Below are 13,390 nucleotides of genomic sequence, written 5' to 3'. Positions count from 1 at the left end.
TTGCCACATCTTGCCCCTGGGATTTTTGCCCATTCCTCAAGGAAAAACTGCTCCTTCATGTTGGATGGTTTCCGCTTGTGAACAGCAATCTTCAAGTCTGACCACAGATTCTCAATTGGATTGAGATCTGGGCTTTGACTAGGCCATTCCAACACATTTAAATGTTTCCCCTTAAACCACTTGAGTGTTGCTTTAGCAGTATGCTTCGAGTCATTGTCTTGCTGGAAGGTGAACCTCCGTCCCAGTCTCAAATCACAGGCAGACAAACAGGTTTTGCTCAAGAATATCCCTGAATTTAGCACCATCCATCTTTCCCTCTACTCAAATCAGTTCCAGAGTCCCTGCTGCTGAAAAACATCCCCACAGCATAATGCTGCCACCACCATGTTTCACTGTGGGGATGGTGTTCTTGGGGTGACGGGATGTGTTGGGTTTGCGCCATAGCGTTTTCTTTTGTGGCCGAACAGTTCAATTTTAATCTCATCTGACCAGAACACCTTCCTCCATACATTTGGGGAGTCACCCACATGCCTTTTTGCAAACTCAAATCGTGTCTTCTTATTTTTATCACTAAGTAATGGCTTTTTTCTGGCCACTCTTCCATAAAGCCCAGCTCTATGGAGTGTACGGCTTATTGTGGTCACATGCACAGTCTCTGCTGTGGAACTCTGCAGCTCCTTCAGGGTTACCTTTGGTCTCTGTGCTGCCTCTCTGATTAATGCCCTCCTTGACCGGTCTGTGAGTTTTGGTGGGCGGCCCTCTCTTGGTAGGTTTGTTGTAGTACCATGTTCTTTCCATTTGATGGAAGATTTGGATTTTTTTTTTTGCTTATAACCCAACCCAGAATTGTACTGCTCAACAACTTTGTCCCTGACTTGTTTGGAGAGCTCCTTGGTCTTCATGGTGTGATGCCTCTTGCTTAGTGGTGTTGCAGCCTCTGGCGCCTTTCAGAAAAGGTATGTTTATACTGACAGATCATGTGACACTTAGATTTCATACAGGAGAACTTCATTTCACTAATTATGTGACTTCTGAAGGTAATTGGTTGCACCAGAACTTTTGAGGGGCTTCATAGCAAAGGGGGTGATTACATATGCACATGCCAATTTTCAGAATTTTATTTATAAAGATTCTTTTTTATATATATTTTTCTCATTTCACTTCACCAAATTAGACTATTTTATGCAGATCCATCACATAAAATTCAGATAAAAAAAAAAAATTACAGGTTGTAATGTAACAAAACAGGTAAAAAGACAAGGGGGTGAATACTTTTGCAAGGTACTGTATGTGGCAAGATTGGACAGAACCAGCTATACAGTAATTGGACAATGACCACCCATTGGTCAAATGAATGTTTCATTTTCCTTATTGAGGTCTGTTGTGTACAAGAAAACAATTCCCTTTATTGTAACTTCCATTATGGTGAGCTTCTGAGACACGGATATAAATGTGTGAACTTCACTAGTACTAGTAGTGCCTCAATGAGCCAGATGGAGTCTAACGCTTTGTGGAGAGCATGACAACAATTTCCTAAAAAGTTTTCACCTTATTATTTTTCCAGCAGGTCAAAATAATAAAGTAAATAATCATCATATAGCAGGAAATACGCAATTGGCATTTATCAGAGCAATATGGGTGCTACAAAGACCAGTGCTAAACACTGCACAGAGGAATCCATGTTGTACAGACTTGTTTGGTATGTCACCAGAAAGCTGATGGAAGGCACTAAAGAATTTCAGATTGCCTCAAGCTTAATGTAATAACGAAATAGCAATAAAGCACATAGGATTCAGCCTATAGCCTCTAAGCATCTTTAATTCTTAAGAGTTTGATATGAAGAGCTCTCCTTTGAAGATAACTTCATTATACGAGGGATAACAAAGTCAGCATGCAAAAATTTAACTACAGGGGCTCTGTATACTAATTATAAGAATCCCTTCCACAAGAGCATCCACAATATATACAGGAGTAGCCAATTCTCAGATTTCAGTCCCCAAGTTGTGAATTAACTTTAGTGCTGGACACTCCTCTGTTATTTGGGAACTGACGTTATTAATGTATTCTGAGCTACCTGGAAGCAAATGCTTCTAAATGACTCCTAAGAGCTCACCAGGTTTAGATGAAGAAATTATAAATCTATGGCCGCGATTCCCCGTTCTGCCGATCCAACCCTATCTGCAGATCCGTGGCCATCAATCATTGGTGAAATTCAACATGGAAAAATCCCTGCCTTTCCGGTCGGGACTGGAAAATCAAGACTGTCCAACGTGTTGAATATCCCTGATTCCCTGAACCCGGCAGAACGGGGAATTTCAGCAATCAGTCGCAGATGTATGTGCCCCTTTACGTTCCAACAAAGCTAACTTGTGCAGAGATAGACTGGGCTAATTGCAAGGCTTAACCAGATAGATCCTTAAGATATATTGGGAAACAAAAAACACTCGCGTTCAATTTCTCTAATGCATCTTAAACAAATTGGTCATAATTTTTCTTTTGCTTGAGCGAACAGTCTCCTTTCCTTTTAAAAAGCACCTGTCGCCTGTATACAGTGGTAGCAGCCATTTTGTAAGCACTATTCAAAAGTTTCTGAATTCACAGGAAATTTGCAACATCAAGGCATTTCCTGACCACTAATAATGAAGCACAAATTACCAGTGAACCCCCAGGCTGCTGATTGGTTTTGCTCACAAACTGGCTGCTTCCACTGTAAGTAAGTAGCTGGCGTTCTTTAAGGAATGCATGCAATGTATACAGAATACAGAGGCTTACTGAATGACTGAGGAACAAGCAAATTGAAAACCTTCACATTGGAGCCAAATAATTACGAATGATACATCGTTATTTCTGTTACTGTCCCTTTCTCCTAAGTGACAAGTATTTTCAGCAATTTCATTTTCTAAAATCAAGTGAGAAAGTATCCAGGTTGATGCTGAAGCACATCAGGTTCCTAGTTCATACAATATCAGGCACTAAATCTGAGCCCTGGGGGGTATGTAATAGGTACCGATTTCCCAAAGCAGTCTGCTTCTTTAAATTTAGCCGCAATCTTGCAGAAAAAAAATCAGTTACAAGGCTGGTTCAGCCTTAACCCGGATTGCTCCTTTAAATTTAACCACAATCTCTCAAAAAAAACAAATAAAAAAAACAAAAAAACAGACGGCTCCGTGAAATCGGCACCTATTACATAACCCCCCTAGTGTACAGCCTAGGGGGGAAATATGGCGAGTCTATTATGGTCTAACATCGTGCCAGAATAGACACGATAACTATTGTTTGGACACTTAATTTAGGAAACAAAATTGTGGCCCATTTTATTGCAGATGCAAAAAAACAACAATTTGATGGCAGAGAATATAACACTGAGCAGTCACTATACATTTACAATACGCAAACGCTTCATAAAAAATAATTTCTGTTTTCCCTGATAAACTTTGTCCCCCTGCATGTGTGCAGACTGAAATGTCATGAAGGGGATGTAGTTATGACCCTGGCAGGCAGAATCCCGGCACCAGTATCCAGACCACTGACAACATCAGTATTGGGGTTAGGGGGAGGGTTACGGTTAGGCTGCGGGGGGGAGGGGTGTTACGGTTAGGCTGCTGGGGGCTTTAGTTAGGTTTACGGCTGGGGTTAGCCTACTTACCGGTAGGTGTCGGCATTGTAACCCAGTCGGGATGCCGGTGTCGGGGTTCTGAGTGCCGGCATCCCATACCTAAGCAGTCATGAAAAACTAGCCAATAGCTGACTAAGATGGATTAAAAACCTTTCAGTATGAATAAAAATGAGTATTTAGTTTGCTCATATGACAATGCACATGGAGATTTTATGAGTGACAATTTGGGGAGGGGGGGCATGCACACATGTGGATTCAAATTCTCTTAAATTAAAAATCTGGTAACAATTTTAAAAAGTGGCCTTTCAAATCTGTACAAAAATGGACTAACGATTTTGTTTACCATAATCTTTATGATTCAATTTCTCTACATTACGTGGATGGGGAGGCTGAAAAACATTGTTATCTATTTAAAATAAGACACTCCCTCAACATGTCTACAATTGACAGCAATGTCTCATGATTCTTTAGGCCGGGTACACACTACAACGATGAGCCATCAGGACGATGGTCAGGATTAGTTCTCTTCATCGCAGAGCATCCGTGATTGACTATACACACTGTGCAATTTATTGAATGACGGAACAATGTCTTGTTCCGTCCTTCATTAAACGGCACCACCTCGTACACAATATCTTCCCACAACCAAAAGATATCTTCTACGACTCGCGGGAGCGCGCAATTGTTCAAACACTGCACAATTTGTCGTTCCAATTTGCCTGGAAACGACAAATGGTGAAGATATCGTTGTAGTGTGTATACTCGGCCTAAGCATAGCAAGTTCACAAAATCATCACAGAATAGGGGGAAACATACAAACCCAACAAATCGATAACTAAATTAATTTTAAAAGCATCTCGCAACAAATGCATTATACATTTCTCATAATATAATTATGGAACTTCTCTAAGGCTCTCTGGAAGTTTTAAGGAGAGCGGACAAAGGGGAACTACATACTACAAACTTTCTGACAAGACCCCATTCTAGCAAATCGGTACAAAATGCTGTTCCTAAATGTCCCACTTAATTTACAACTGAAGGTACCTGCTGAGAATTAACAGATATCCCTTGCATCAACTTAGCCCAGGAAACCGAAACAGAAGGCGCAGCAGGAAGATCAGGAGCAGAGCGCTTTGTACTGAAGAGAAGGGGTCATGTCGGAGGGTCTGGTATTCTATAGTGAGTATGTAATATCGGACTATGCTGATGCAAATCAAATTGCTACTGTGGCTTGCAATGTAGTGAGCTGAAATAATTATTGAGCAGCTTAGCAGTGCATGGATAGTCTGCCCCTAAATTTGATTAAATTAACTGAACAATCTCCAGACAGAAAGGAATTTTCTACTTGGGGAGAATATACTTGAATGATGTAGTTCAATAATTAAAAAAAAATTAAATAAATACAATTCTGAAAAGATAAACAAATAAAAAAATCTATATCATACGAACAAATGTTAAAAACTGGGAATGCATACAAAACTATATATTATACGATAATGGTGTAATGATACTAAAATAACAGTGTACAACTTTTTACAGAAAAAACAAATATTTAAATGGTTTTAAAAAACATTTTCTTGAACCTAATTAGCGAAATACAATGTATCCTGACTTAATAGACCTGATATGATGGATGCATACATTTGAGTTGTAAACTTCTGATATTGATAACAAAAGTGTAAATTCACTTTGTCCTCTGCATGACATTCCCTGAAGCTAGAAAGGAGTATGTACAGGGCAGGTAGATGTGTCCTAGACACTCTTCTCATGAATTCTAGTTTAGCACTTGACAAGGGTAAAATCAATCCACACATATATTGTCATTCAACTGACCTAACTTTAAGAGCCAGCCTTCTCTGTCAGGGTTGAAAAACGTGTGTGTCAAGTCGTTCCCATCGTCTTCTGGGATTTTAAAGGGCTCATTCTTAATACTCTCGTACAAGTTCTGTAAAGAGAATAAAACGTCTAGCATGACATGGCATACAGTATAAAATGTTGCCTTAAAAAAAATAAAAAAAATAATAATAATAAATTGTTGCAAAACTGAAAAATATTCTTCAATGCAATACAATTAAGGCAGAGGTTCCCAAACGTGGTCCTCAAAGCTCCCCAACAGTTCAGGTGTTAGAGATAACCATGGTTGAACACAGGTGGCTTAATTAGTACCTCAGTCAATTTGAACCTGAACTGTTGGGGAGCCTTGAGGACTGCGTTGGGGAGCCTTGAGGACTGCGTTTGGGAACCTCTGAATTAAGGGATAGGAGAGCAGGTTGTTCTGGGTACACAGTGCACAATTTATCGCTCGTACAGCTGACGAACGATATATCATTCAGTGCATCTGCGGATGTGTACAAACAATATATCTGTAAGCGACGTCATGCACAGATGTACAGTTTATCGCACTGGCCACGCATCACGGCAGATGTGATATATCTTGTGCATCTGCCAGTGTGTACGGGTGCCTGACTGACCCATTTTGCTGGCCACAGGAGTCGCCAACAATGACATCACAATTGGATGATGTATGCTTACCAAATCGGTTGCTCAGCCGGCCGCTCGCTGGGTCGGTCAGGTGTGTACCCCACATTAAGCTGGGTACACACTAGTACAATCATACCTTCCATTACACTTACATTCAGAGGTCCCGTTCAAAGTGGCGATTCATGTGTACGCACCTTTACAATATAACTTGACAGAAAAACACTTGTTATTTTGCAGAGTAACCCTTCTCATCTATCCCTTAAATGTATTGCAGAGTAATTAGGGTACAGCAGAGCAGTCTCAATACAGTATAGGATAGCAAGCATATTACAATGTCAGCATATGAATTCTCAATGCGTTGGAATTATAGGAAGATGTACAGAGACCCCATATGAAAAAAGTCACACAGTAAAGACTCTTTAATCCACAGTAACATGGTTCTTTTTTGATTAATAATTTATGCTCATTCACTATGCAGCACCTTTTCCTGCACAGTCATTTTCATAGAAGTTCCCCATATTAAAGATGAGCTTTACTGAAATCAGAAAATTGTCTATTAGTCGCATATGCAGACTATCTGCACGTTGCTGCATATGCAGACTATCTGCACGTTGCTGCATATGCAGACTATCTGCACGTTGCTAGATCTCTGGCAACAAATGTACCAATTGTGTAGCTCACACTTCCCTGCTGTTGTCTAGCCAACAGCCGTGTCCCATGCTAATGCAGACATGACTGCCCAAACACAGCAGACATGACTTTCAAATCAAAACTCTTTTTTTTATCTCTGTAGAATAAGAGGAAACCATTTCCATGGTCATGGACACGGCTTTCCACACAGCACAGGGTAAGTGTGTCCGGCCAGTGAATACTGGAGTGGTACATTGAATGCACTTAACACTACTTACAAAGCCCATTAAAAAAAGAAAAGAAGCCTCTAGAATTGTGGGTTAATAGAAGTGTTTTCTAGTTTAGTCAACCTTTATTCAATGTATGCCATTATGGCACATAAAAGCAAGCAAACATTGCACTCCATTAAACACCTAATGATGAGAAGTCCATGTGTTTGCTATGGTCTCACTCCAAAGTTCTGATTTCGAGGCTCTATCATTCGCTGCTGCTGTATAACTAAAAGCCAGGAAGGACCCCATGAACTTAAGTGAAAGGAGGACATGGGGGACGAAATTTTGCTGCCAAAATCTCCATGTGTGTCAGAATCAAAGAGAACTTGTATAAGTTACTACACAGATGGCAGCTGGTTCTGTCGCATATCCAAATGATCCACCTAAATACAGGTAAACTAAGCAAGATGGGTTGTAGGCAAGTTGGCACTGTACAAGATTTGTGGATCTATCCTAAGCTCACCCTATGGGAAGAAATACACAGTTATTAGCAGCATTACGAAGCCAAATCCAAAATCCTGTTGTGTTTATGATACTTCTTGTGCCCAAATCCCATACTCGATGTCCCTAAATAAGGAGACACATAAATCGGCATACCCTATCACTTTACCCTGGTAGTTCCCCCTTCCATAATCTTTTACTAACATTCTCTACCAATCCCCCCCCCCCTTCCTCATCATTCTTGCACTATCTTTGGTTATTGCTAGGAACGGGAAGGGGGGCAGTCTGTTCTTCGGCACTAAATATGTAACTTATATAGACATGTGCTCTCCCTGGTGACAGATTCACTTAAATTGAACTCAGACCCTACACCCAGTGGCGGTTCTATGGGTGGGCTAACAGGACCTTCGCCCGGGGTGCCGGCCCCTAGAGGGCGCCACTGAGTCCCCAAAAGGTAAAAAAAAAATAAAATGTTTCCATAAAAAAACAGCCCCGGTCCCCCCCCCCCCGCGTTGCCAGCGCCCGCTGTTATTTGTTATCAGCGGGCACCCGGCTCCCTCCCTGCAAAGGCAGCCGAAGCTCACTCCAGAGCTCCGGCTCCCGCATAGAGCACTATGGGAGGGACGTCATGACGTCTCTCCCATAGATCCGTGGTGGAGCCGTGGTCGGACCGGACGGCAGTAGACGCAGTAGCGGGGCCTAAGGTAAGTATTGTGTTTGTATTTTTTATTTTTCAGATGGAAGGCATAGGGGCATTACTACTGGGGGCAAGTCTATAAGGGGGCATTACTACTGGGGGCATGTCTATAAGGGGGCATTACTACTGGGAGCATGTATATAAGGGGCATTACTACTGGGGCATGTCTATAAAGGGCATGTCTATAAGGGGCATTACTACAGGGGGCATGTCTATAAGGGGGCATGTCTATAAGGGGGCATTACTACTGGGGGCATGTCTATAAGGGGGCATTACTACTGGGAGCATGTATATAAGGGGCATTACTACTGGGGCATGTCTATAAAGGGCATTACTACTGGGGGCATGTCTATAAGGGTCATTACTACAGGGGGCATGTCTATAAGGGGCATGTCTATAGGGGGTATTACTACTGGGAGCATGTCTATACAGGGGCATTACTACTGGGGGCATGTCTAAAAGGGGCATTACTACTGGGGGCATGTCTATAAGGGGCATTACTACTGGGGGCATGTCTATAAGGGGCATTACTACTGGGAGTATGTCTATAAGGGGCATGTCTATAAGGGGCATGTCTATAAGGGGCATGTCTATAAGGGGCATGTCTATAAGGGGCATTACTACTGGGAGCATGTCTATAAGGGGGCATGTCTATAAGGGGGCATTACTACTGGGGGCATGTCTAGAAGGGGCATTACTACTGGGGGCATTACTACTGGGAGCTTGTCTATAAGGGGGCATTTCTATAAGGGTGCATGTCTATAGGAGGGCATTACTACTGGGGACATGTCTATAAGGGGGCATTCCTACTGGAGGCACTAATGGGGGCATTCCAACTTTGGGCACTACTGTAGGGGGCATTCCTACTGTGGGCACTACTATAGGGGGCATTATTACTGGGGCACTACTAATGTGGGCACTACTACTGTGGGCATTGTATTAGGGGCACTACTACTCAGTACTGTGGGCCTTGTGTATAAGGGGCACTAATTTGGGCATTGTGTAAAAGGGGCACCACTGTGTGTCATAACAGGAATAAGGGACTAGTGTGGCGTAATTTGAATTGGGGATACTGTATTATAAAGGGCATTACTGCATGTGGCATAATGTGCTATACAGGGCATTACTGCATGTGGCATAATGTGTTATACAGGGCATTACTGCATGTGGCATAATGTGTTATACAGGGCATTACTGCGTGTGGCATAATGTGTTATAAAGGCCATTACTGCGTGTGGCATAATGTGCTATACAGGGCATTACTGCGTGTGGCATAATGTGTTATACAGGGCATTACTGCGTGTGGCATAATGTGTTATACAGGGCATTACTGCGTGTGGCATAATGTGTTATACAGGGCATTACTGAGTGTGGCATAATGTGTTATACAGGGCATTACTGAGTGTGGCATAATGTGTTATACAGGGCATTACTGCGTGTGGCATAATGTGTTATACAGGGCATTACTGCGTGTGGCATAATGTGTTATGCAGGGCATTACTGCGTGTGGCATAATGTGTTATGCAGGGCATTACTGCATGTGGCATAATGTATTTATAAAGGGCATTACTGTGTAAGGCGCATTACTGCACATGGCAATTATTCGCCACGAGGGGAGAGCTTGGGGGTGAATTGGGGGTGTTCCGCAAGGATGCGCCCCCTTTCTGGAAGCGCGTGTGCTTTCAGTGCGTTCAGAGGAACGTCATCTACAAAATTTTTTTTTTTTTTTTATTTGTTTTGGGTTTTTTTTTTTTTGTTTGGGGGGGGGGGGGGGGGCGCGCAACTGTGATCTTTTGCCCTGAGCTCCACAATGTCTAGAACCGGCCCTGCCTACATCAATATATAGAGAGTATCAATTCACAAAGAAATATTGACATGACTTAATAACCTTATAGCACCAACATATTCCATAGTCTTGTATAACCAAGGAGATAAATGAAGGATGGATTTCAAATTATGATATAAAATGAAACAGGCCATGGTGGAACCTGTTCATTGCAGGTACAGCTAAGAAAAAAATTAAAAAGTGTGTGTCGGAGGAGGAGGAGGAGGAGGAGGAGGAGGAGGAGGAGGAGCGGAACAGGGTATAATAATAAAAAAAATATTGGATTATTAATGGGTTATTAATTTAGCCTTCATACAAAGGGGCTTATGTATTTGGGTGCGATCTGGTGTCGCTATGGGAACTGCTGCGAGTCTTCCCGTATTTTTAAAGCAGCAATCGTTTTAAAGGTAAAAGCCAAGCTGGTTTTGCCTTCAAAATGATTGCCGCCTTAAAATACGGGAAGACTCGCAGCAGTTCCCACAGTGCAGCCAGATCGCACCCCATTACATAAGCCCCAGAAGTTCAGGTACAGCCCCAGCTGCTGTAGGACTACACATTCCAGCATGCCCTGCCACAATTTTACTATCTGGGCATGCTTTGATCTGTAGTTTAACAGCAGCTGGAGGCCGCTTATTTCCAAGCCCTGTCCTAACACCAAAAAGTTGAAATCTAATGAAAAAGCAATATTTAAAATGCAATAAAGGACACTTTCACATTCAGTAAGCATGGCATGATGGGCATAGTAGTGCACCAAGGTCCAGCGAGAGGGCTACCTGTCTTGACGCATCCACTGTGCAGCAGTGACGTATCTTTGGTAAATATGTTCAAATGATGGCAACTATGCTTTACAGTATGTGACGTTATTTGCCGTCTACTTTCTCTGTATAGAAAGATAGATTTGGAGACACAAACTAGTTTGTTGACAGTTTTTCCTTAACTAGGTAGCGGAGGAAAGATCCATGGCAGACAACATACATATATCATTTATGGTGCAGCCGCTGTGGTCACTCAGTGGAGAGGAAGAGAGAACAGTATAGTTATCTGGCAGACGTGTCATTCTATACAAGCACGCCAACTCTGCCTTTTATACAGAGGCATTTATAAAGCATGTGAGACATGTGTACTGTACAGATTCCAGATTGAAGGATGTATATACTATGCAATGTGTTTACTAGTATAATCCCAAACTGCTGAAACTGACAGATCACAGGAATCTTTAAACTGATTCTTCTGAAACTGATTTTCCAAACCTTTACATGTGAGAATGAAAAAACAAAGAGAGGCTGGCAGCCAGCAGGACATTAGCGGCAGCTTTGAAGTAGGACATCAGCAGAATGGAAAACAGTAAATGGCTGATGATCCCCTTATGGAAGTAAAAAGGAATGTTGCAGGGGATAAATACCATTTATTTCCACCGACCACTAGCAAGTACATGGGGAAACACTCAGGGGCTGATGCCAAAAACTGCTAAAATCTAACGCACGTAAAAATAGCGCATTTATGCCCATATGCTGACTCCGACGCATCTCAAAGATGCATCCATCTCTGCACCAAGTGTATACATCAGATACAGCTATACAAATAACCAGATTATAAATACATAGGAAAGGTTTTAAATGTGTGTTTTGATGCGAAAAATACATTTGCTATTAGATTTTGAAATTTGTTCATCAGGGCACCGTATCGGTCCAGGTTTTAAGGATATCCATGCCTGAGCACCGAATGTTAAATCACGTGACTGCGGTAATACTTAAGTTGCCTATACTCAAGTACGGATCTCCTTAAAACCGCGACTGTTTGGGTGCTTTGATTAATGTGTTTGGCAAACACTGCTGTATAAAACAGTATATGTAATATTTCTTCTTGTGTACACACACATGAAAGCGGCAAAAATAAATTCTAAAACACGCCTACAAAATCTAGAATCAACCAATCAGAAGCAGCTAGCTAGCGATGGAGCAATCCTCAAATGTGTCAGTGCTTCGCTTTCCGTTTTTTTCGTTGCATCACAATCGCCATTTCAGGACGGCGTAAGGATGCTGCCGAGAGGAGAAGAGCAGCGAAGACTGCTGTCTCCCCGCCTCCTTCCCATCCTCTACACTCCCTTCACTCATGCTGGCCAATCAGGTGCCTCCTCACTGGTCACTCCGCCCTCCTGTGTCTGTGCACTGAAGCAATGGGTAATAAACATCTTATAGATCTTTTTAACCCATTGCCTCAATTTAATTTGTCTCAACAGCTGGGTCACAGTCACTCTACTAATTGCCGCTACCACCACCCCTGCAGCTGCTGTACGTATATCTATATGAGGTGACCCCTCACTCTGCTCAGTCACCACCTCCCCGCAATCTACAAACTGTGTGCCCCCCCTCCCTACGATATATCGCTACCTATCTAAGCTATACATCGCACTGAATTGATGCGTAGTAATAAGTAACAGTTCTGTACTGCATATCTTTATGAATAGACCCCATTATCTTTAAGGAGCAAATATATTTATTTCTTTATTCCCCTGACTCTCTTAACTGGCTGGATATTGGGGTTCCACATTAGGGGCTATATCCAATTAGCCGCGATAAGCCACATTTGTGCTAAAAGTTTTCACCATGCTAACTTATCACACAAAATGTGTATCACACTATCCTAGTAACCGCAGCTTTTTGCATGTGCGAAATCTCCATAGTCAAAAGCCACAAAAAGTTATCACCACCTCCTGAGTAGATGATAAATTGGGCAAAATCCTTATTTTTGGCTAAAAATGTCGGGACTTGGTTCAGAACCCCTTGTACACCTCCCTTAATGACTAATTAGGCAAAAATAAAAAATTTTAACTAGCGCAATTTGTCCAATATCGACATGTAATTTTAGGGGTGAAAAAGAAAATAGTGCTGGAAAATGGGTTTAAAGTAGTGGAATTGATATTTTGGGGGGCATCTATGGATGGGACAGATGTTTTTAGGATTGCAGGTGCATGTGACAGATTTATTTTTAACATGTTTTAAAAACACAAAAAAATATACTTACACCAATTTAACTACAGCATTTATTTTTTCCAAAAATTATAGCTTTCTATAAGCTTTTCACTGTTACAGAAAAATGCATAGAACAACCATTTGACACAATTTAGGAACCCCAACCTTAATGTCCCTTATCAAAACACTTCTTTACTGTCACCCAGTATTAGTTGGACTTTTTATTGAGGTACAGCCAGTATTCCTCAATTTTCACCTGTCGTTTCGCTGTTAACAGCATGGAGAATTTTTATGCCTAAGCCGCAATGAGTCTTCTGCAATAGATTAGCGTGAATAGCGCATACGTGTGAAAAGTGCCAGACTCAGGCGAACGGTGCTCTAAGTTAATACATGCAAAAACGTAATGTTTTTGCATCTAATTGGATAGGGCCCTAAATATCTGATGCCTATATGAGC

At 41.8% G+C, this 13,390-nt stretch overlaps 1 protein-coding gene across 1 annotated transcript in view; it reads right to left on the bottom strand.

The window, feature by feature from the left end:
* CYTH3 (cytohesin 3) overlaps positions 1-13,390 on the bottom strand; it is a 148,549-nt gene that overhangs the window by 27,411 nt on the left and 107,748 nt on the right. The window contains exon 9 of the mRNA XM_088451955.1: positions 5,450-5,561. Within this exon, the coding sequence (XP_088308081.1) occupies positions 5,450-5,561 (112 nt within the window). The remainder of the gene's footprint in view (positions 1-5,449; positions 5,562-13,390) is intronic.

This window comes from Taudactylus pleione, unplaced genomic scaffold, assembly GCF_031769625.1.
Source record: "Taudactylus pleione unplaced genomic scaffold, aTauple2 ptg000032l, whole genome shotgun sequence".
In the NCBI taxonomy this organism is placed as follows: Eukaryota; Metazoa; Chordata; class Amphibia; order Anura; family Myobatrachidae; genus Taudactylus; species Taudactylus pleione.
This window is presented reverse-complemented; position numbering and strand designations above follow the sequence as displayed.